General features: G+C 35.2%; 2 protein-coding genes across 2 annotated transcripts; both read right to left on the reverse strand.

The window, feature by feature from the left end:
* Nucleotides 1-294: 294 nt before the first annotated feature.
* On the reverse strand, nucleotides 295-1,053 carry LOC141696280 (secreted RxLR effector protein 161-like). Its single transcript, XM_074500439.1, has one exon. It carries the CDS (start codon nucleotides 1,051-1,053, stop codon nucleotides 295-297), a length of 759 nt encoding a protein of 252 aa, XP_074356540.1.
* Nucleotides 1,054-20,057: 19,004 nt separating this feature from the next.
* LOC141698330 (transcription initiation factor IIA subunit 2-like) lies at nucleotides 20,058-25,155 on the reverse strand. Its single transcript, XM_074503014.1, has 4 exons — nucleotides 25,019-25,155; nucleotides 22,797-22,945; nucleotides 21,899-21,949; nucleotides 20,058-20,471 (listed from the first exon to the last, which is right to left on the reverse strand). The coding sequence occupies exons 2-4, from the start codon at nucleotides 22,923-22,925 to the stop codon at nucleotides 20,331-20,333; spliced, it is 321 nt and encodes a 106-aa protein (XP_074359115.1). The 5' UTR covers nucleotides 22,926-22,945; nucleotides 25,019-25,155; the 3' UTR covers nucleotides 20,058-20,330.
* Nucleotides 25,156-26,638: the final 1,483 nt, after the last annotated feature.

Below are 26,638 nucleotides of genomic sequence, written 5' to 3' on the forward strand. Positions count from 1 at the left end.
AATGACGTGATTGTTTCTTCAAAATAGATGGATTGATCAGCTATTATTACTAGAAAAATATAGACAGATTAGAGAACAATCGGTTCTGTGCTTCTGAGCTTGTATTACAGAGAAGGATAATTCTCATACCTCATTGCGTATTCTTTACAATGTATATATATAGTGTATATTACACCGACATCCGATACAACCCTAAAATATATATGGTAAGTATTACCAATAATATCATTCTAATTATACAATATATTCTAAAGGATATTAAGGGAGGATTTTCAGGGATTCTGACACTCCCCCTCAAGGTGGCGCGTATATATCATATATGCCCAGCTTGACAAGAGAATTTGCAAAATCTGAATTGGAAAAGGTTTTGGTTAACATGTCCGCAAGATGCCCTTTCGTACTAACATATGGTACCTCAACTTCATTGTTCTCCAGCTTCTCATATATGAAGTTCCTATCAATTTCCACATGCTTTGTTCTATCATGTTGAACATGATTTTCAGCAATTTTAATCACCGACTGATTATCACAAAACAATTGCATAGGACCTTGTGATGAGAAAGCTAGCTCCTCCACAAGTCTTTTCAACCATAGCAACTCACAAATACCTTTTACCATTGCTCGATACTCAGCCTCAACACTGGACAATGAAACCACCTTCTGTTTCTTACTTTTCCATGTTACAAGATTACCTCCAACAAATGTAAGGTAGCCAGAAGTTGATTTTCTATCTCCTTTTTCAGCCCATGAAGAATCCGAGTAGCCAAGAATATCTGTATTACCATGTTTTAAAAATAACATGCCCTTTTCTGGTGCTGACTTCAAGTACCTCAGAATTCTCACAACTGCATCCATGTGTTGTTTACCCGGATTATGCATGAACCTACTAACCACGCTTACAGCATATGTAATATCTGGTCTAGTATGTGACAAATAAATCAGTCGACCTACTAGCCTTTGATACCTAACCTTATTTGCTGGAATTTGGTCATTGCACTCTTCTAGCCCATGGTTCTGTTCTATTGGAGACTTAATTGGCTCACAATTAAGCATACTTGTATCTCTTAGCAAGTCCAGAACATATTTACGTTGTGACAAAAAAATACTGTTAGGTCACACACACTGTAGAAAGGGGTTGAATACAGTGTTTACTACAATCAAATCGAATTAAAGAACACAAGTAACAGAACAGAGATTTTATTCAACACAATAAACTCTGTTACAATATGAAACTGTTCTCTCTCAGTGATGAACAAATTATCACGAGAGCTGCTAGGGTTATAATGAATAATAACTTCGATAATGATAACATTTATAGTGTAAACCCTATGTCTGTGTTTATATACTATATAGTTACAAGATAATCTTCTAATTGATATGGAATATAATTCTGCTTCCTAAAATATATCAACTAGTTATCTTTTCTTCCAAGTATTATATTCTTCATAGAATTCATTCTTCATGCATATTTCTTCTTGCGTTTGTCTTGATCTTCTTTCCTTTCAATCAGCCACCTGCCTTATCTGAAAGCCTCCTTAAGTCCTGATATTATCTCCTGATAACTTAAGTTCTGATAACTTAAGTTTTGATATCTTAAGTTCTGACTTCAGTATAAGTACTGATTTGTCCTGTTAAATAAGATCTGAAAACTAAACACAAATCATATTGAACATGACATTATTAAATATATCTAACAATCTCCCCCAACTTGTAAATTAGCATAATATACAAGTTCAACATATATTTGATGATGTCAAAAACATTAAGTACAAATGTATGAGAATTTGACTAGATAACTACAACTTACAGTCCTTTCAGCTTTACCATCCTTAAGATCTGATATCAACTTCAGTATGTATACACTTCAGAATTTAAGCAGTTGTAGATCTTCGACTTGGCTTCAATTTCTGATATCTTTGATGTCGGGAGTTGTTCTGAGATAATTCTTCAAAAGACATCTCTCAGCATATTCAAGTTCATTAACCATCCTCCTTTTAGCATTTATCAATTCAGCTGTATCTTCACCAGTTTAAAAAATAGCTGCTCTGATATCATTTATCTTAGCTTTTCTTATCTCCTGGTCTAGTCTGATCAGATATGCCTTGTCAGACTCTAGATTGAATTCCATAGCTTTATAACCCAGAAAAGTAGTTATAATATTAGCAGTGTTAGGCTTTATTTCAACTATATCACCCTTGTGATCTCTGTACTTAGGACAATATGGGCTGTCAGACTTTACAGAGTAAAGCTTCTTCTATCTTTGAATTTGTGACTTTAAATAATCTGCAGCACCACTTGTAGATCTATTTTTCACTTGAAGTAAAAATAGAACATATTCCAGTTCTTCAAAATACTTCAATGGAATAACATTCTTCTTGATATGGAATACCCTACCATCTGTCATAAAATATAACATGATGTGTTCTTTCAAAACAGAATGGTAAACCATTTGTACAGATTCAAGTTGATTCAATCTTTCAAGAGTTGCTCCTACACCTGGTTCACTTAAGGAAGTTGGATCATTGGTAGTGTTGTGTACTCTTTTCTCTTTTGAACTACCCAATCCAGATTTATCTCTTACTTCCTTTCCTGTAACAACTCTTGCTTCAAAACCACTTGTTGCAGTCTTCAAAGGTTGAGTCTGTTTAACTTTGGTGAATCCTGGTAGGAGTATCTTTGAAGGTTTAATATGAGCAATGTCAGAGATTTCCTTTTCCTTATCTTCTGATATCAAGCCAACTTGAGCTATGTAAGAGGCTGCTTGCTTCACTATCATATCGGAACTTACTAAGTCTTGACTCTGAACAACATGAGCCATGTCAGAGGTTGTTTGAGAAATCTTCTTTGAAATCAGAGCAAGATTAGCATCTTCATCATCAATTATTTCTCCATCCATGACTGGCATATAAACCTTTACAGGTTCATCAACTTTTTCTTTGCCTTTGGACCTTGATCTATTTCCACTTGTGATTTGGCTTCGGTTGCCTCAAAAATTGACCTTTCTTTTATCACAATGCCCTTAGGCTTTGGTGGTTTCTCTTCAACAACAGAAGCTTTAGACTTGGAGTGAACTTTTTCCACTTTGAGTCTAGTTTCTTCTTCCTTTAGACTCTCAAAGTCCATTCCTGGATTTTCTTTAAGAAATAATTTCTTTAAAATTTCTTCATCAAGTTCCAAATGTTCACCAGAACTTATCCTTTTACCAATATCATAACTAATTCTTCTCCCAGTATCAGAATTTATTCCTTGACTTGTAATTCTAGCTTTACTTGATGAAAATCCTTTGCCTTGACCTTGACCTCTACTCTTATCAGAGTTTCCCTGGTCATCATTTCCATCATCCTTTCCCTTCAGTGTCTGGATAGATTTGCATTTGGACTTAATCATTTTCTCCCCCTTTTTGGCATCAGCAGGTAAAAGAAGAGAGACAAGCAATTTCATTGAGGATTGGATCTCATTGAGTTGAGTTTGCTGAGAAGCTTGATTCTTTAAAATTTCATCAATCTGAGTCTTTTGCTTCTCCTGAGTTTTCTCAATGTAGGCAATTCTGTCAAAGGCTGACTTGAAAAATCTGTTCTTTTCAAGTTTCACATTCATATCTTGCTGGATCAAGGTTTCTTGAATTTTGTTCACCTTGGCATGAGTTGTTGAGTGTAGACCTTGAAGGTTCCTAGTACTCAATGTAGTAACTCTCAGTTGTGCTTTGAAATCATCATTTATCAGCATTTCATCAGCTTTTACCAGATGCTCAGCAAGAATCTTTTCAGAAGGAACAAAACTAACTGAGTTCCATTCTTTAGTCCACTCATTTCCTCTAGGAGTTTCACTCCAAGGTACTGGTGCCTCCCCTCTAACAAACTTCTTGACTAAATCAGCTTTATTAACTGTTTATTGAGGTGCATGTCCTGATGGACCAGCTGCATCAGCATCTAAATTAGCAGCAGCTTCACCAGGAATATCCTCATTGACATCATCAGAACTTGTAGATCCTACAGTATCAGCATCCTCTGATAAAATAGCAGTATGTGAGGCTATAGAGGCTTCAACATTATCCTCTAAATTTTGATCTGCAGCCAGGTTCTGATCAACATCCAAAATTGGCATTGTTGGTGGAGTGAGTTGTGTTGGTGGAGCTTCCAAGTACAGAACCTCAGGCACAATCAAGTTATGAATATCAATTTCAGCACTTGTACCTGGGTCTTCAGTATGTACTTGTTCAGTTATAGGTGACACAGGAGGTGTAGGCACTCTTTCTTGAGCAGTTTCTGGTTGTGCAGAAGGAAGTGATTCAATAACAATTGGTTCTATTGGGATCAGAGATTCCTGACCCCCTTTCTTAGCTGCATTCTCATCTTCTGAATCTGACTCAACTGTGTCCCTGTGAGCTCTCTGTTTCTTCATTTTCTTCAAGGGTGGAGACACTGTAGGAGCTTTATCATCGGGATTTAACTTTCTAAGCCTTTTGAGGGGCCTAGAACTCCCAGTTACAGTATCTTTCTGAGAAGAGACCTTCTCAGCTTCTACAACAACAGGTTCTGATGTTTGAACCTGTTCCTCAGTTGTTTCCTCAAATCAACAGAATTTAATCAAAACATTCATCACAAAATAAAATTAAAAATCGATGAATTAAAGATTAATAAATTGCAATTAAACATGCACAGTCACATAATTTGAGAAACAAAGAACAAATCTTGCAATTAAAGAGAATTTCATTGATATATCAGATGAGTACATTTCATGAAATTTATCAATTACATGCAAAAATTATAAGGTAGGCCTATTCTACGATTTTTAACATCAACAGCCTTAGTCCTAGTCTAAGAATCCTGACAAAGCTGATGGTCAAGAGAAACGGATGGATGACAATTAATTCTTCTTCCTACTTTCAACAAAGAGAACAACAAGACGAATGATTTGCTCCTGCTGTTTAAGAATACGAAGATGAACTTCTCTTTGGAAAGACAACATATCATTTTTAATGTTCTCTGGAAGTTGAATCCAGATGACAAATGGAATGTTGTTGATAGGATATGAAGTCGGAATTCTATTTCGAAAGATAGTCACAGTTTCTGTGCCATAACAGTAATACCAACTAAAATGTGTCATTGTTTGAAAAAAATGAACATATGTGGTTTTACTGATGAATGATCAGTCATTTAAATAGGCAATGGGTTACCAAGGGATGCAATGACTGGTTAAAAATTACAAGTAAAAATAATGACCCCTCGACTCCCTAGACTGATGTGTAATAATAACAGCCAGTAAAAAAAAATCTAAAGACAGAGTTAATGGGCACGGGATATAATAACAATTACTGTGCGCATGCAGTTTTTCAAGACATACACGCTAACCACTAACCCATAATGATTATGACTGTTTTATCTCACATTAACCAATATTCTGTAAAAAATATGATCGTTCAAGTAATGACCAAAAATAAACCAAGTAAATAAATGCTGCCACGTCAGCATCAGAACTTGATTATTATCAGAATTTAAAAGTCATCAGAATATGGCTCCTTAACTCGAAAAGTGAATGGTTATTCCTGTAATTCTTCACACAAATACTAATATGGTTTCCTCAGAACTTAATCATCAGAACTTCCATCAGAACTTGTCCTCGGAATTTATGCAACTGACACTTAAACTGTTCATCTAAAATAACATTTATCACCACAATAATTTTCATCATTCATATGGAGTGTATGTGTATGCATTAAGCTAAATATCAAACAAAGAGTAAAGTCTGATTTACTTCAGTACATCTTAGAAATAAGGCATAACTAAGAACTTTGCTCAAAATCTGTTATTTTGAAATTCCATTTTACAGTGGCTTCTCAGTGTAAGTGAGTCACGACTGCTTATCAGACTTTATGCTGTTATCAGAGTATTTCTCCAGTAATCATGGAGTGTGAAAAGTCACCAAGATTTTTTATTTTTTTTTGCTTTTCTAATGCATATTACTTAATACCAGCAATGCACTTGAGTCTTCCCTTCCACATTTTTACTCTAGATCTCAAAGCAGTACCTGATATTTATTTCTTTTTTTTTTCTTTTGATAAGTGAGGCTTATCAGCACTTAGTACATCCATCAGATTTACTAACATCAGAACTTAACAGATAAGAAGCACTATTCTAGTTTTTGACTTAGTAATAAGATACACAAAGTAAACTTCAACTAAGCTCAATATCAGAATTTGCTTGTGTTAAAAGATTTCCACATAAATAATTACTTCAAACATGGGATCTTTAGTATATTAAAGACTACTAGGTCAGCATCTAACACAGTTATCCTCATTGGATTGAATAGTCACAGAAATATTCATATCACTATCAGAGTTTAGAAATTCACATCAGACAACAATCAGCACTTAAGCAAATTTCAATTTAAGCACAGAATACACAAAGATAGTAATATCTGTAAATACTGATCATAAAGTCTGATGTATCAGAACATAAACTAGGCAGATTTAGAGAAAGAACCCGAAACCATTCCAAGTTCATTTACCAATCTTGTAAAAGTAGCTTCACATAGTGGTTTTGTGAAGATATCTGCTAGTTGTTGATCTGTAGGAACAAAATGCAATTCCACTGTACCTTCATCCACATGTTCCCTTATGAAGTGGTACCTTATGCTGATGTGCTTTGTCATTGAGTGTTGAACTGGATTACCTGTCATAGCAATAGAACTTTGATTATCACAGTATATAGGGATTTTAGAAAATTCTAACCCATAATCTAGTAACTGATTCTTCATCCAAAGAATCTGTGCACAACAGTTTCCTTCAGTAATGTATTCTGCTTCTGCAGTTGATGTGGAAATTGACTTCTGTTTCTTGCTAAACCAAGAAACCAATCTGCCTCCAAGAAATTGGCAGCTTCCACTTGTGATTTTCCTGTCAATTTTGCATCCTGTAAAATCTGCATCTGAGTAACCTATTAGCTTAAAGTCTGATTCTCTAGGATACCACAATCCCAGATCAGCTGTACCCTTAAGGTACTTGAAAATTCTTTTCACGGCTGTTAAGTGAGGTTCTCTTGGATCTGCTTGAAATCTTGCACAAAGACATGTAGCATACATGATATCAGGTCTACATGTAGTTAGATAGAGTAATGAGCCCATCATACCTCTGTAATCAGTAATATCTACTGATTTACCAGTATCTTTATCCAATTTAGTTGCAGTGGCCATAGGAGTGGATGCACTTGAACAATCTTGCATTCCAAACTTCTTCAACAAATTTCTGGTATACTTAGATTGAAAAATAAAAGTTCCTTCTTCATTATGCTTGACTTGAATGCCCATAAAATAGTTAAGTTCTCCCATAATACTCATTTGATATCTTGACTGCATCAGCTTGGCAAACTTCTGACAAAGTCTATCATTTGTAGAACCAAAAATGATATCATCAACATATATCTGTACCAAAAGTAAGTCCTTTCCATCGTTGAGGTAGAATAAAGTATTGTCAATGGTCCCTCTGTTAAATCCACTTTCCAGAAGAAACTGAGCTAATGTCTCATATCATGCTCTTGGAGCTTGCTTAAGGCCATAAAGTGCTTTATCAAGCCTGTAGACATGATTAGAAAATTTGGGATCTACAAAGCCTGGAGGTTGTTCAACATATACTTCCTCTTCAAATTCTTCATTAAGAAAAACACTTTTCACATCCATTTGAAAGACTTTAAACTTCTTGTGAGCAGCATAAGCCAAAAATATCCTTATGGCTTCCAATCTAGCAACTGATGCAAATATTTCATCAAAATCAATTCCCTCATGTTGAGAGTATCCTTTCGCAACCAGCCTTGCTTTATTCCTTATAATTATGTCATCACTGTCAGTTTTGTTTCTGAACACCCACTTTGTACCAACAACAGACCTATTCTTTGGTCTTGGCACTAGGGTCCAGACTTTATTTCTTTCAAATTCATTTAACTCTTCCTGCATTGCTTGCACCCAATCAACATCTTGAAGAGCTTTTTCCACTTTCTTTGGTTCAGTCTGAGAAAGAAAAGAATGATAGAGACATTCATTTGATGTAGCTGTTCTAGTTCTGACACCTGCATCAGGATTTCCAATAATTAAGTCAGGTGTATGTGCTTTAGTCCACTTCCTTGCAGATGGAAGGTTATCTCTAGAACTGGATGCTCCCCCATGATCCATGTTGTCTCCATCAACATTTTCTGATGCTCCCCCTAAAATTATGCTCTCTGAGTTGGATCCTTCAGTATTTGAGTTTCCAGAAATTTCAGAACATGAGTTTCCAGAATTATCAGAACTTAGCCCATCAGAACTTGACGAATCAGAACTTGAAGAGCCTGTTGTAGGTTCTAATGCTTCTTGAGATGTGGTTGGATCTTTAGTATGCTCCCCCTGCACAGGTGCATTTTCCTTTGGCATAGTCACCACAGTTTTAATAACATCAGAGTTTAATCCATCAGAGTTTGCAGTATCAGGATTTAGACTGTCAGGATTTACAGAATCAGAATTTAAAACTTCATTTTCGAATCTCAGCTGATCATGATCATTGAAATCTTCAAGTCCAGTAATCCTCTTATCATCAAAAGAGACATTGATAGATTCCATGACAACCCTAGTTCTTAAATTGTAGACTCTGAAGGCTTTTGTGGAAAGTGGATATCCAACAAAAATTCCTTCATCAGCTTTTAGATCAAATTTGGATAGTTGTTCAGGATGAGTCTTAAGAACAAAATACTTGCATCCAAATACATGAAAATACTTCAGATTTGGCTTCTTTTTCTTCACCATCTCATATGGTATTTTTCCATGCTTGTTGATAAGTGTTGCATTCTGAGTAAAACAAGCAGTCTGCACAGCTTCAACCCAAAAGTAGGTTGGTAACTTTGCTTCATCAAGCATAGTTCGTGCAACTTCAATAAGAGTTCTATTCTTTCTTTCAACAACTCCATTTTGCTGTGGAGTTCTAGGAGCAGAAAATTCCTGCTTTATTCCATAGTTTTTGCAGAATTCTTCCATAATCAAATTCTTGAACTTAGTGCCATTATCACTCCTTATGATTTTCACAGAGTCTTTGACCAATTTATCCAGTTGTTTGACATGATCAATCAAGATAGATGCAGTTTCACTTTTTGTGTGCAAGAAATACACCCATGTATATCTGGTGAACTCATCCACTATGACCATAGCATATTTCTTCTTTACAATAGACATGACATTCACTGGACCAAATAGATCAACATGTAGTAGGTGATAAGGCTCAAGAATTGATGATTCGGCCTTGCTCTTGAATGAAGATTTTCTTTATATTTCCTTCTGACATAAATCACAAAGGCCATCAGGAGCAAATACTGATTTTGGCAGTCCTCTCACAAGATCTTTCTTGACTAGTTCATTTATATTGTTAAAATTTAAATGAGAGAGTTTCTTGTGCCAATCTCAGCTTTCTTCAATTGATACTCTACTCAACAGACAGATTGCAGAACCATCAGTACTTGTTGAAAGCTTGGCTTCATAAATGTTACCATGCCTGTATCCCTTCAGAACAACTTTGCCTGTAGATTTGCTTACAACTTCACAGTGTTCTTCAAAGAAATCCACATAATAACCTCTGTCACATATTTGACTAACACTCAGCAGATTGTGTTTAAGTCCTGAGACCAGAGCTACTTTTTCAATGATGACATTCCAAAGATTGATATTGCGATATCCCAGAGATTTTCCAATGTTGCCATCTCCATAAGAAACACTTGGGCCAACTTTCTCCACAAAGTCTGATAGCAGGGCTTTATTTCCAGTCATATGTCCTGAACATCCACTGTCCAGAACTAGGATGTTTTTCCTAGATCACTAATGATTAGTTTTAAGGACCCAGACTTGCTTGGATCCTTTGGCCTTATAAAGTTTGTTAACATGTGTAGCGGATTTAGCATTAGAGTTTATGTTAACATTTTTCTTATCAGCATTTACAGTATCAGACTTTGCATCAGAACTTACACTAGAAGGAATAATGCTAACTTTCTTTAAAGAAGGTTTTATTTGATAATAATCATAGTAAAAACTATGATATTCCTTACAAGTATAAATGGAATGCCATAAACTACCACAATGAAAACAAGGATTTTGTGGCTTATATCTAACAGACTGACTCTTAACTCCTGACTTTGAGGGTAAGGAGTTTATGTTCTTATTCTTCCTGCAAAAAGAAGCCAGATGGTTAGAGTTTCCAGAGTTATAACATTTCTTTCTAGGAGCATTAGGAACAGGCTTATAATTGTTACTTTTGTTCACACCTTCCTTTCCATTCCTATTTTTCCTAGGTGGCTTTACCTTTTTTACATTTTTAACCTCTTTCAGCTTATGCTTAAGCTGCTTCTTTGTCATTAAGCCTATGTTAACTTCAGTTGGCTTATCCTGTTTTGGTTTGTCAAAAGTTAATTTCTCTTTAACTTCTGATTTATCAATATCAGACTTTACAGCTACAAACTTAACATGATTTACCTTGGGCTTTTATTTAACAACTATAGGCTCAATTTCTACAGTTCCCTTATCATTCTTATCATCTCCATAACCTAAGCCCTCTTTCCAATTTCCACTACTCAATAAATTCTGAGTTGTTCTGCCAGAGTTAGTCCAAGTCCTAATAATCTCTCTTTCCTTTTCTAACTCATTTTTTAGAGATTCATTCATTTTAAGTACTCCATCCCTAACATAAAAGGCATCATCTCTATCTTTCTGAGTTTGATGGAACATGACTAACTCTTTTTTCTAAATAATCATTCCTCTTTTTATAAGCAAGATTTTCAGAAGTTAATCTTTCACATGTTAAAGTTTGATCTCTATAACTAATGAACATGATTTTAAGATATCTTCTCAACTCAGTAATATCATCAGTATGAAAGGCATAAGTAGTTTGAGGTACCTTTAAGTCAGCAGTATCAGAACTGCTATCAACATTTGCCATCAAGGCATAGTTCACCTCACTTTCAGAATCTGAAGTGTCTGTCCAGCTTTCCTTCTTTGTGACAAGAGCCTTGCCTTTGTCACTCTTCACTTTCTTGCAATCAGGAGATATGTGGCCTTTCTCACCACAATTATAGCATTTGACATTTGAGTAATCTCCTTTGTCAGACTTTTCTCCTTTGCCTTCAGATTTTCTGAAACTCTTCTTATCAGAACTTGCACCTTTCCTGGAAAATTTCTTTCCCTTTCTGAATTTCCTTTATGCAATCCTTGAGATTCCATTCACCATAAGAGCACACAGCTTCATCATCTCTTCATCAGGATCCATCTCAGGTAAGCTTTCAGTTTCTGAGTCATCATCACTATCAGAACTTGATGACTCAGTATCAGACTTTATGATGAGAGCTTTTCCCTTGTCTTTTCTTGAGGCAGCTACTTTGGGGGATTCCTCCTCAGCCTTAAGAGCAACTATCCTTGACTTTCTTCCATGCCTCTTGCTTCTTTGTTCCATCTCAAGTTCATGGGTCTTGAACATCCCATAAATTTCATCAAGAGTTGTTTCATCAAGATTATAGTTGTCTCTTATAATGGTGGCCTTCAAATCCCAACTTTCAGGAAGAGCTAACAGGAATTAAAGATTTGTATCTTCAAGATCATATTCCTTGTCAACTAGTGATAAATCATTCAAGAGTTTGACAAATCTATCATATAAACCAGTCAATGGCTCATCAGGTTTTGAGTCAAAGTGCTCATACTCTTGAGTGAGTATAGTCTTCTTGTTCTTCTTAATTGAATCAGTTCCCTGACATCTTTTTTCCAAGGCATCCCATATCTCCTTTGCAGTTTTGCAGTTAATTACCCTGTTTGACATGACATTATCAATGGTACTATGCAGCAAGTGTCGTACCTTTGCATCCTTAGCAATAGATGAGATATCTTCAGCAGTGTAATCACTTTTCTCCTTTGGTACAGACTTTGTTGGTTCACCTGCAACTACAACATAGAGCTTGGTTGACTTGTGTGGTCCTTCATTGATTCTGTCAAGGTATTCCGGATCTGTAGCTTCCAGAAACATAGACATCCTCACCTTCCATATGGGATATTCAGATGGTTTCAGTATGGGAACTCTAATAGTCTCATATCAATTATGGATTTGAGTCTTTGGAGGTTCTTCAGTTTTGGTGGGCTTGGTTGGAGTTTGTTCTTCTTCAGACATGATTGTTTTTGGATCTTAAACTGTTTGTGTGTTAACAGACTGCTCTGATACCACTTGTTAGGTCACACACACTGTAGAAGGGGGTTGAATACAGTGTTTACTACAATCAAATCGAATTAAAGAATACAAGTAACAGAATACAGATTTTATTCAACACAATAAACTCTGTTACAATATGAAACTGTTCTCTCTCAGTGATGAACAAATTATCACGAGAGCTGCTAGGGTTATAGTGAATAATAACTTCGATAATGATAACACTTATAGTGTAAACCCTATGTCTGTGTTTATATACTACACAGTTACAAGATAATCTTCTAATTGGTATGGAATATAATTCTGCTTCCTAAAATATATCAACTAGTTATCTTTTCTTCCAAGTATTCTATTCTTCATAGAATTCCTTCTTCATGCATATTTCTTCTTGCGTTTGTCTTGATCTTCTTTCCTTTCAATCAGCCGCATGCCTTATCTGAAAGTCTCCTTAAGTCTTGATATTATCTCCTGATAAATATCTCCTGATAACTTAAGTTCTGATATCTTAAGTTCTGACTTCAGTATAAGTACTGATTTCCAGTTAAGTATTGATTTGTCCTGTTAAATAAGATCTGAAAACTAAACACAAATCATATTAGACATGACATTATCAAATATATCTAACAAATACCTTGATTGGAACGATTAACCTCAATACCTAAAAAATATCTTAGGTTCCCCAAATCCTTCATGTTGAATTCTTGGGAGAGATAGCCCTTTAATTTGTCCATCTCTGTAAGATCGTTCCCTGTCACTATCATGTCATCCACATATATAATAAGAGTTGTAATTTTATCACCTATCTTCTTCAAGAACAGAGTATGATCGGCATTACTATGTTTATACCCATATTTTCTCATAACATAGCGAAATTTACCAAACCATTCCCTTGGAGATTGCTTTAAGCCATATATTGTTTTCTTCAATCTACATACCAACGGAACAGAACTATTAGGTACACAACATCCTGGTGGCAGTGACATGTACACTTCCTCCTTTAAGTCTCCGTGAAAAAAAAGCATTTTTGACATCATATTTTTATATATGCCAATCAAGATTTGCAGCTAGAGATAATAAAACTCGTATGGTATTAATTTTTGCAACAGGAGTGAAAGTCTCCTTGTAATCAACACCATATGTCTGAGTAAATCCTCGAGCAACAAGGCTTGCCTTCCTCCTATTAATTGAACCATCTGGATTCTGTTTGATGGTGAACACCCACCTGCAATCAACAGTTTTCTTTCCTTCTGAAAACGGAACTAGTTCCCATGTCCCGTTCTCCTGTAATGCTGTCATTTCTTCTTTCATAGCTTCTGCCCATTTCACGTCCGACAATGCTTAACTGACTTTACTTGGAACATGAATTGCAGAAATATTATTAGCAAAGGCTTTTGATGATTCTGCTAATCTGTGAGTAGATACATAGTGTGCAATCGAATATTTGGCTCTGTTAGATGGTTCTGGTGAAAATCTCTCTGCTGGTACTCTGCGATTACTCCTTGATGGCAAACGATATCTGTCACAATCAGAATGCTCAGAAATATCGTTAGTATTAATATTCAAATTTGCATTTACCTCTGGATAATCAGCTGGAAGAGAGTTAGGCATGGGTACTATGAATGAGAGAGAGAGTTATTCAACATTATTATGAGAGTCTTCATCACTGGTGTAAGAGATAGTCTGACCATGTTCTACTGGAACAGTATCTGGAACAACTAGTTCACTTCCACAAATACTGTTTTCTGGAACTTCCTCCGGAACACTTTCTGAGACACTGTCTGGAACCATCATTGGAACACTGTCTGGAACAAAGCTGTCTGGTAATAACTCCATCCAATTCACCTCTTCAACATGATGACTCCCTCCCGGAAGAGATGAATTTGATACTGATGAGTTGTAAAACATCTCTTGTTCACAAAAAGTAACATCCATAGAAACATAAAATTTACGTGTCGGAGGATGATAACATCGATATCCCTTTTTGAACGGTTGATAACCCACAAAAACACATTTCAAAGCACATGGGTCAAGCTTGTTGCGTAAATGTTTCTGTAAATTCACAAAAGTAACACATCCAAACACACGGGGAAGAATAGTAAGAGAAGATGGAATGTCGACAAAAGAAGCAAGTTTATCCAATGGTGTTTGAAACTGTTGAATACGTGTTGGAACACGATTGAGAAAGTGAACAGTAGTGGTAATGGCTTCTTCCCACCATTGTAGTTTCATGTTGGCACCAATTAAACTTGCACGTGTAATTTTAAGTAATTGCCTATTTTTTCTTTCAGCCACACCATTTTTTCGTGGGGTGTCAACACAAGTAGTTTCATGAAGAATTTCATGTTCTTTAAAATAACCTTTCAAAAACTTATTTACAAACTCTCCACCATTATCAGAACGTAGAACTTGTAAATTGCCAGAAAATTGGGTCTTGATCATTTTATGAAAATTTTAAAAAAGCCCTACTACTTCACTTTTCATGTCTCATCAAGTAAAGCCAAGTCATACGAGTACAATCATCAACAAATTTGACAAACTAACGAAAAACTGAAGTAGTTGTAGTGGGAGATGGTCCCCAAATATAGGAATGTACCAATGAAAAAGGCGTACTCTTTTTATTAGGACTAAGTAGATAAAACATATGATGGCTCTTTGCCAAAATACATGTTTGACAATGATAGTCTGAAGGTGTACATTCAGAAAATAAAGATGGAAACAAATACGCTAGATAGCCAAATAAGACATGACCCAAACGTTGATGCCAAAACCAAATTTGATCCTTTTCATTAGAAGAAATAGAACCTTCTGCAGACATGGAGAGGCTTGTACATACATCGTCAACATAGTATAAATCCTCTCTCTTAGTACCATGCCCAATTATCTCCCCGCTGTTGATATCCTGGAGAAGACAAAAATTTGGATATATTAATACTAAACATTTTAATTGTGAAGTAACTTATGGTACAGAAAGCAAGTTGTTAGAGAGATTAGGAATCAGCAAAGTGTGTTCTAAAGATAGAGATTGAATTAAATCAACTCTTCCAGCTCCAGTTACAGGGTATGAAACTCCATTTGGATTGATAATAGTGGAACAATTAAGTAAACAATGATCACATAAGAGAGACGAATCAAAAGTCATATGATTTGTAGCACCAGAGTCAAGAATCCAACCATTAACCCTTGCCAAATTAGTAGCAAATAATGCCTTACCTTGGTTACCTGACTCTTGAACAAGAGATGAACCAACTATAGAGTGATAAATGGAACCAACTACAGAATCAGGAGCTGGTACCGGATTTTACACCGGCTGAGGAGATGATGCACACAAAGCCACTTTCCTTTTGCCTTTGGACCTCAACCTTTCTTTATGTTCATTCCACCAGTCTGGGTATCCATTCTTCTTGAAACATGACTCGATGAGATGTTTGTTACTGCCACAATAAGAACACTTTCCAAGCACTGCCATTATAGAATTTTGTTGAGAAAGAGGAGACTGAGCATATCTTTTAGCTACCATAGCAACCTTAGATACATCTCCCTGACTCAGCATTGTATTACGACGCTGCTCTTCCCGTCGTAGTGTTGAGAACACAACTTCAGTGCTAGGAAGAGGATCAGTGCATAGAATTTCTCCTCGAATAGAATCATATGTGTCATCCAGACCTGCAATAAATATATAAACACGCTCTTCCTCAATTTCAGTCAATCGTAACTTAATAACCTTCGCTTGAGTAAACATGATGGGTTTACGATGATCAAGTTCCTGCCAAAGAAATTTCAGATCTGAATAGTAAATTGCAATTGGTCTCCCCCTTGCTTTGTGGACATTGCCTTTCAAGATAAATCATAGATGATTGATTTATCAGCACCATCAAAAAAGGTACGACTTGCAGCATCCCAAACCGCCTTTGAAGTGGGTAGACGTATGAACAACATCATGACATCAGTTTCCATAGAATTGATAAGCCATCCTTTTACGATAGCATCGTCCATGACCCATTTATCATAGGTTATATCACCAACATCGGGTTGCTTATTAGTACTAGTAATAGATCCTTTTTTACCTCTCCCAATAATAAACATAGTAACAAACTGAGACTAAACATCATAGTTAGAACCTCCTTTCAATTTGATTCCGCCAGGAATTGACATTGGTTCCGAAGGCATCATCACGTTCATTGTTGGAGCTTTCACCGAGGAGACAATAGGTCCACCCGTTGAGGATTCAAGATATGAGTCTGTACTTGTATTCACCATGATGGTTTACAACGATATATAGAGAGAACCTTGCTCTGATACCAACTAGAAAAATATAGACAGATTAGAGAACAATCGGTTCTGTGCTTGTATTACAAAGAAGAATATTCTCATACCTCATTGCGTATTCTTTACAATGTATATATATATCGTGTATATTACACCAACATCCTATACAACCCTAAAATATATATATATATATGGTAAATATTACCAACAATATCATTTTAATTATACAATATATTTTAGAGGATATTTAGGGAGGATTTTCAGGGATTCTGACATTATATATATTTTTTGTTTGTTCGACACGACTATTTTTATAGAAGACGTGTGCCTTTTATTCATTGAATTAACTTTTTAGTCAAAAAAACTAGTGAGGCTTCATCCTGTAAATTAGTGCACATGCACATCTTTAGTTTCTAGGTGCAAAACGTGACATGTTTTGTGCTACAGTTACAGTTCTTTGTGATTTAAAGCAATTTTGTGTTTGTAAAATGAGGTATTCATTTATCATTATTGCAAAACACTGGACTTCCAACTAAAATTTAGAAAAATTACTAAACGATGCGATCTACAGCCAAGGTCACTCACCACTGTCATTAGAAGTCGTCTGAGAACAACACCATGTTTATTATACAACGAAAATAAAATCCAAAGCGAATAAATAAGAACAAGAAAATAAACGATAATCACATAAGACAAAGTTTTACATGGTTCAGAAATTACTACTCCACAAGCCACATTAATTTTGTATTGATCTCTCAAAATTTGTTGTGTATGATTTTACAATCACATGTGTATTAATAAGAGAAAAAAGTAGGCCTAAATCAAACTATAGTCCAAATATAAAAAGTAGACTAATCCATAACCTAATTTGAATTTGAATAATCTATATTTTCATGAGCTTAATTAATACACTCCACAAACCCAACAATCTCCCATTTGGAGTCTGACCATATATTCACTTCACTCTTATAAATCTATTAAAATCAGTACTTCAATCAGTAACTCTAACCAGTGCAGCGCCTTCTCATAAATCAATTTTGAAGGCCAGTTAAAGCTACACAAAACTTCAACTTTTCATTGGTAACCACCTTAGTCAATATATTTACAGGATTCTTTGAACCAAGGATTTTCTTCAAGGACAAGGTACCATTGCTTATCATCTCTCTTGTAAAGTGATATCTCAACTGAATATGCTTCGTCTTAGCATGAAAGACAGGATTCTTCGTAATATGAATATCACTCTGACTGTCACTATACAAAGCACTGTCCCCTGTTTCTTTCCCAACTCCTCAAGAAAATTCTTCAACAAAATCATCTCCTTGTGAACCTTAAAGATAACCATATATTCTGCTTCTGTGTTTGAAAGAGCAATACTCTTTTGAAGTCGGGACATCCAACTAACTACGATGCCACCCAAAGTGAAAATATAACCCGTTGTACTTTTTCTTGTATCCAAACATGCACCCAAATCTGCATCAGAGAACCATTCCAAGATAATATATATCTTACTAAAACATAGTGTAACCTTGGATGTGGCTTTCAAGTAGCGTAACAACCACTTAACTGCTTTCCAATGCTCTCTTCCTGGATAAGACATAAATATGATAACAACTCCCCATGCATGAGCAATGTTTGGCCTTGTACACACCATACTATACATCAAACTGCCAATTGCAGATGCATAAGGAACTTTAGCCATATATTTCTTGCCTTCATTTTTTTTAGGTGATTGCTTCTTTGTGAGATTAAAATGACTCGCCAAAGGTGTACTTCTGGTTTTCGCATCATGGACACTGAATTTTAGCAAGAATTTCTCAATATACTTCTCTTAAGATAATTTCAAAGTACCTTCAGCTCTATCCCTTATGATGCTCATACCAAGTATCTTTTTTGTTGCACTCATATCATTCATCTCAAACTCCACAGGTATTTGTCTCTTTAACCTATTGATTTCCCTCATGTTTGTTCCTGCTATCAATATGTCATCAACATACAACAACAATATGATATACGATGAATCAAACTGTTTAAAGTAACAATAATGATCCATAACACTCCTCGTGTACCCATTTTTCATCATAAAGCTGTCAAACTTTAAGTACCATTGTCTTGGTGTTTGTTTTAAACCATACAAGTTTTTTATAAGCTTGCAAACAAGGTTTTCTTTCCCAGCTACCTGAAACCCTCTGGCTGAATCATATAGATGTCTTCCTCAAGATCAACATGTAAGAACGCGGTATTAACATCTAGTTGTTTTAGATTTAACTCCTATGCAGTCACAATACTTAGCACAATTCTAACTATAGTCATCTTAATAACGGGAGAAAATATATTAGTATAATCAATACCCTTTTTCTGTTGATAACCCTTGACTATTAACCTCGCCTTGTATCTCTTGCTGCCAATCCTGAACACCCACTTATTCTGTAAAGCCTTCTTTTATGTTGTTAACTCTGTTAAAGACCAAGTCTCATTCTTCTCAAGAGAACTCATCTCTTCATCCATGGCTGATTTCCACTGAACTGAATCATCCACTTGTACTGCATCTGGATAATACCGAGGCTCCCCATCTTTGGTCAATAACATACAATATGCTGAAGGAGAATATCTTTGTGGTGGTCTCACAATTCTGCTAGATTTTCTTACCTCAGTCTGTGGAGTTACTGGAACCCTGTCATTAACATTCTCCGAACTCCCACTATTTCCTGCAAGATATGTTTCTGTAATATCTTCAAGCACTGCTTCCTCATTCTCAGATTGTTCCTTTGTAAACTCAGAATTGACTACAAACTTATCCTTATACACTACATTCTCATTAAAAGTAACATCTCTACTTCTAACGACACTCTTAGTCAGTTCATCTCAGAAACGGTAACTTATATCATCTGAGTCATAACCAATGAAGATACATTTCTTTGCTTTCAGATCAAACTTGTCTATGCCGGAATCTTTAACACGCACATAAGAAACACAACCAAAAACTCGCAAGTGTGAAAGATTTACCTCTTTTTCCTAACACTCTTCTTCAGGAATCTTGAACTTTAAAGGACTTGAAGGTCTTCTATTTATGAGATACATTGTTGTGCTAACTGCATCAGCCCAAAACATATTTGACAACCCTACATGTAATCTCATACTCTTGACCCTCTCATTCAAAGTTCTATTCATACACTCCGCAACACCATTTTGTTGTGGTATCTCTGGAATAGTTTTAATCATTCTAATCCCAAATTTCGCGTAATAACTTTTAAACTCATCAATATTCACCATCATTATCTGACATCAAACTCTTCAACTTCAAACCGGTCTGATTTTCAACTTTAAGTCTTTCACTTCTTGAAAGTAGCACTGATTTATTCATCAAAAAATAAACCTATATCTTTCTAGTGGAATCATCAATAAAAGTTATGTAGTAGTGAGATCCGTGCAATGATGCAACTACCTCTAACGCATGGATTGTGAAATCAAGGGGTTAATATACGCAACTGTTGTTAGACCATATACATGAACTACCTCTAACGCATGAATTGTGAAATCAAGGGATTAATATACGCAACTGTTGTTGGACCATATATTTCAAAATGATGAATATCGCATGGATTGTGAAATCAAGGGGTTAATATACATTCATATAGACTTTATCAATGAGAACTTTTTGTCGATTATATGAATTCTTACAGTACAATGGAAACAGAAATATACAAAAGTCCTCAGGTTTTTGATGTCGATCGTTATACATATTGCGTCTTATGTCTTGTTTCGATTCAATGGATTCATTTTGTTTACTGCAGAGCTCACTAATTCTTTACTCCCGGAAAGCAGCGGATAGAAAGTACAACCCGGACTGGGGTCTCAGTAAAGAGCAGACATCTCATTGTGTGAGCAGCTTTGAGTCGCACGCAACTATCTTAACCCGCCCTACTGTCTCTGAGGAATCCTCGTTTTTAAAGGTTGCATCTTGAAGGATGAAAGTCCAGACATTGTCGCAGAACCTGTATGTATGCAAATGTCCCTGGATACATACATTGGCAAGAAGATTTGTCAGAAAATTGTATTAAAAGTCAGAATTTAAACACTTATCTTTTTAGGACATGACATTCAAAATAAATTGAGATTAACGAGAAGGATTCAACTAGCAAACTAACAGCAGTTGCAGCACAAAACAAACTAAAAGCAGACCTCTACCCAACCCGATTTAAATCTGCTTCAATAAAAAATATATTATTAAGCGGGATTGTTGACACAAACACTGTCATTTTCCAGGTCAATAGTTCTCACAATTATCAAGAGTCACCATCAGATACTGTCTGACTGATAAACCAACAGAGACTTACTCCAATCCTTCCGTAATCCAAGGATAGACAATAAGCAGGAGACTAATAGCCTAACTTTATAAGCTAAAAATAGAAGACAACATATGGACATGATTGGTTGATATCTATAGATAGCACATCAATTAAGAAAGTGAAACAATTAGTTCAATGATTACCAGGCCGACAGCCGGCATTTTAGTTTCATTGTTTCAGATTAAAAGCTCGATCTGATATATACAGTTTTGTTAGTTTTGTTAATGATTTGCTACTCCCAATCATAGTGTTTCTCATATAACAGACAAAGGCATAGTTAGTTGATAACAGTTGATTAAGCTGTTACACGGTAACATAGCATAACTGTTATAGAAGGCAAGAATGCAGAGCAGAGGGATATAAATATAATGATAATATGAGAAGAGAGTCAAGGAAAGAAAGGGAATGCCTGCAAATGTCCTTAACCAATTGGCTAAAAAGACCGATGGCCCTAATAAGATTTTACTATTTCAGCATTTATTACTTTAAATGTATTCCTCTCAGCTACATTGTCACAACCCATTATTGCAAAACAACTATTCACAGTTCACACATCTCATTATGACATGCTTCACAGATTAACTAGGTAGAAACTTTATTTACAAGAAATCCTGATGACATACAGTGATCCTTTAAAATTTAGATTTTATATTAGCTCTATTATTCAGCATTTAGCAGCCACTTCCAAAGAATTTCTGGTATATTTGCTTAGGAGCAAATGTAGCTTTTATACAAAATAACTTATACCAGCTTCTAAACAAAGGGTGCAACTATTCAACCTAAAAAATTATCTAAATACCGATTTAACATGCACATCAAACAAAAGATGCACAGATATACACACTACCAGGCATGCATTTATTAGTGACCCTAAAGCTTAATTGTAACCGTTCCCAAGATCCATGTATATTGATTGTCATTCAAGCATGACACCATTACTAAAATGCTATTTCCCAGAATACTAGGTATATGGGAAGTCATCTAAATATTTTAGTATAGGTGGCTTACATAATTTACAAAATATGTCATCCAATATTCAACATATCTTACAAATCAATGGGCTACTAATTCTAAACAACATCAATCCATTTACCTTGATAGTCACTTTGCTCTTAACTTGACTTTCCAGAGCTTCAGTCATTGACTGCAGAAGCAATACAACATTAATCCTAAGCAGAAAGTGGTAACATAGTTTACAAAAGAAACAAACAAAGTGTGTATGGGAAAGTGCAAACATATTTAAATATATATAGGAATATTACATTAAAAGATACTAAGCCAATCATTGCTATTAAAGGCGACAAGTGAGATGAGAAAACAAGGGGGATCTAATTAATTAATCGCGAGGCAAGAGGCGGTTGCTTTATGGATTTAAGTGGTCCCCACCAAAGATAAATATTTGAACACATTTATATTATTCAAAAACTCATGTAGCAATATTTCTATTACATTTAATAATAGTATGACAACTAATTATAAGTTTATAAGTTCTTAGCTCGTATGTCAGGAAGAGTGATATGCAGGAGAACAGCTATGGCACATGTTACTATATGACTTCAAGGAAAAAACGGAAAAGGGGAAAGAGAAAAGATATTTTTATCTATTTTACAGGGATAAGTGGTAAGTGAAATAATCGAGCTTAAAATTAAATTAAAGTCAAAGTTTGACCAAGTTATCCGATGAGTTCAAAAATACACTTAAATTAAGAATATATAACTTATTTTAGATTCTTTCTTTACATTTTTTTTTACAAGAAAACATGGTTAATTAATCACCTCAACTTATTGCCTAAGCGAGGTAATGCGACTAAAGTAACCGCTTTCTGAAAAGTAAAAATTATTGCACCGCCACTCGATTAATGGCCACTTCCTCTCGCTTTTAATAACACTGCAGCCATTATTGATGCAAGCAGCAATTTCCATAAATGCACGGCCTAAGGGCGTACTTTTTTGCATTTACATGTAGAAATGGTAAATCAAGAGATACAAAACCTTATCAAACTGAACAAGGACTTGAATTGCGAGCTCAGGACTAAGAACGCCATTATCAACCATCTCATCCAATGTTTCAGTCAAACACATACCGATAGTTGACCTCCTGTACAGCTCAAAAGTCGCCATAGTTCTTTCCTATTAAGGATCTGCTCAAATAACAATACTCGCATCAATAAATAACAAACCAAAACAAGTAACAATACTGAAAGCCGAAATCTTGCAATTACAAATTTGTACATAATCACATATTCAATAAAAAACATATACACACATGGCTGTGCCTCCAGATTGTTCACTGCAACTTAAATGTTGTTCAGTGCAACTTAAATGCAACAATCATACACACATTTATACATATAGCTAAGATTTACAAGACTGCACTGGGACAGAAGTAAAAAAGTTAAACTTCAGTACCTGGAAATTTAATATAAAAGTTAAGTAATTACATTAATAACACAGTACACAGATTAACCTTGCTTGTTAACAACATATGGAAGGATCCAACTGGTCGATTAATTACTGGTTTAGGTGACTATGGTCTTATTTATCAAATAAAGTCATCACTTCATTGAAGAGAACTAGGGGGAGGACGGGGAAATAGAGAAAAATTTGGTAGCTTATCTTAGATAACAGAGTAAAACATTTATAACTAATCAAGTCGCCAACATGTTTATTTGACACACTAGCTAAAGGTCAACCGTTCATAAATTCAAAAAAACTGCTTTCAACATGGGTTTTGCCAGCATAACTGAATCTGCACTAGTGCTGGATATACTATTGCCCATTCAAGTCCTACAACTCCACATAAAAGCATGTATGGAGTTAAGCCAACAGCTTTTACTATGGAATCTATAATACTCCTGAACGAAGAAAGCTAGGGCCTAGGAGGGCATAAACCAGTTATAAGAATTTTAGCAAGATAAACCAAACAGGAGGGAAACATCAAGGTGATGCCTATATTTAACGAGTCTTAGCTAATTATAGACACGCCCAAGAAAGTAGTCAGTAGATCATGTAACCAGCAAGGGAGCTAAAAGGAGTCATTAATGGCATATAAGTCATCACTCTATTGAAACAGGCAGCCATAGTGAATAATAGAGCAAATTTCTTCCAAATACCTCCAAAACGCCACATTCCATGATAACAAAATCGTCAAGAAGAAATTGCAGAACTACCTCTTCAAACACTTCTTATTGCTACAAAAGGATTTTTATTAAGTGAATGTGTCATGCTTGGATGTGAATCCTGCCACTGACAGCTGTCCCATGCCACATTTCGTGAAAATAAGTCGATTTATTAGCGAAAGAGGAAAAATATTGAAGTATTGTTAAAAAGTAGCCATATTTTATTCACATAAATATAAGTCAGAGATATATAAATCTATCCATATGGGATAATTTCTGTATAATTATTCGTTTGAAAATTTCCCGGATACTAAAGGGCAGAAGAACTTATTTCGTAACAACTGGTGTGTGTCCCATAGCTATTTTTTACAGCCTATTAATGTAAATGCATGCCAATGGCCACACCAAAATACCGGGATCCGCTTCATAAGATTATTTAAAACTTCCTGTGAACATCATATCAACCATCAGCTAAGAATATCATTCATACAGGCGAGCATGTTAAACCTCTATAACCCATTTCAATTGAGATTTTAACAATCGCAAGTACATAATGCAAACCTCAGTAAAATGTTTGTATTAAATGTCCATTCCATTTTTTGTTCTTAAACAAAAGTTAAAACAGCCGGAAAAATATATGTGCCAAAGCAAAATACCTTCCGGTATGTAAGACTGGTCAAGTTTTGACATACAACATAATGGTCTGCACAAGAGCATTATCACAACATAACATACACAACGAAAATATCATGAATAGGTCACTTAAAAATACGACTTACGTGATGCAAATAATTTCAATTCATGTAAATTCAAAATCAACTAATCATGTCACTGGCTCATCCAAGTCTATTAAGTTGATAGATAAAGAACTATTTACACAAATCTAAGAACAAGCCACTCATTGAACACGAATTAAGCATTATCACAGTGTCAATTTTCATATTAGAAAGTCAAGATCGTAACATTTACATACAAATCTAAATTAAAACACTTATGTGTGTGTTCGTGTGTGTGTGATCAGATACAATCAAATACAATGAAAAGATAGAATTATACAAATCAAACAAATATTAAAAGAGAGGGGCTGAAAATTACGGTTAAGAGCTCTGCGAGAGAGAGAGACTGAGGGAGGGAGAAAAAATTGGGGCTTTTATACCCTAGATTTGTAGCCGATGATTTATATATCGGTGGGTTTGATAAAGAAAGATTAGACGGAAAAGACTTAACTAGCCTTGCTCATTATAGGACATGTCACACTTAATATGGTGGAGCAGAGATCCACAAAAAAAGCCCCAAGTGTCACTTTTTTGATTCAAATGTCCCTCAATGTCACTTTCTGAATAATTGACCCCAAATGTCACTTCAAACAGAGTTTCGGGTGAAATTTTTGTTATTAATGAAAAACGTGATTTCGTGTTCTGTTTTCATTTTTTTAAAAAAAAATAAATTAAAAACGCAACTTCAATTCATGTTTATGGGGGCAAAATGTAATCTCTGAATGAGTTTTTCATATTAACTAATTTTGGATCTGCGTTTTGAATTTATTTATTTTTGCATCCTGAGAAAAACTCGGTTGGAAACTGCGTTTTTACGAAAAACTCGGTTGGAAACTGCGTTTTTACGAAAAACTCGGTTTGAAACGCCGTTTTTATATCCATAAACTCAAGACAAGACTGCGTTTTTTACCGAAACAATTTCAGAAATTGCGTTTTCATCAAAAACACAGTTTGAAACCGCGTTTTTACACAAAAAACACGAAACGAAACCGCGTTTTCCTTTTATTCAAAAAAAATTGTTATAGAAAAACTCAACACGAGACTGCGTTTTTCTCTATTTTTAAAAATTTCATCCGAAATACCGTTTTGAAGTGACATTTGGGGCCAACAATTCAAAAAATGACATTGAGGGCCATTTGACCCCAAATAGTGACATTTGGGGCCAACACCCCAAAAAAATCCCATGAGGTCGGGTTTTATCCGAGCTTTTAAAAACCCATTCTTTTTAAAACAGATCAGATCGGGCTTTTTTAAAAATCAGGTCGGACCGGGCCGGGCCGAGTTTCTTAAGAAATATAAGGCTCGTTTCAGAACCGCGGGCCGGGCCGGATCCGGCCGAACCGGACTTTATCTGGACTTTTTATCTATATAATAAAAATTAGTTTTTATATTTTATAGCTCAAACTATGAGTAGTTTAAATATCGGAGAAAATAATAACTTTATATATCAGATAAAGTAGTTTAGACACTGAAATAAATTATTATTTTTTAATATAATATATATATATATAAATAATTATATATACCTTAATTGCTTCTAATATTATAAGATAATAATTTAAATATTATAAAAAGTATTGCATATTTTCAAAGTTTATATAAAAAAATCGATTTTTTAATCGGGCTTTTCAAAATCTCCGGACTTTTATCCGGGCCGAACCGGGCTTTTATCCGGGTTTTTTTAGATATGGGTTTTTATCCGGGCTTTGTTAAATACGGGTTTTTATCCGGATTTTTAGGTTTCGGGCCAGGCTGGATTTTCGAGAAAAAAGTAGGTCCATTTAAGGCCCGTAGGCTGGACCGAACCGGGCCGGGCTTTTCTCCAGATCCGGCTTTTCGGGTTTTTTTCCGGATCAGATTTCGGCCTTCAGATTTATTGAACATCTCTAGTGTGGAGTGTCGTATATGATGTCTTTTCACCATTTATTACGTATTTTTG

This window comes from Apium graveolens, chromosome 11, assembly GCF_009905375.1.
Source record: "Apium graveolens cultivar Ventura chromosome 11, ASM990537v1, whole genome shotgun sequence".
NCBI classification, from domain to species: domain Eukaryota; kingdom Viridiplantae; phylum Streptophyta; class Magnoliopsida; order Apiales; family Apiaceae; genus Apium; species Apium graveolens.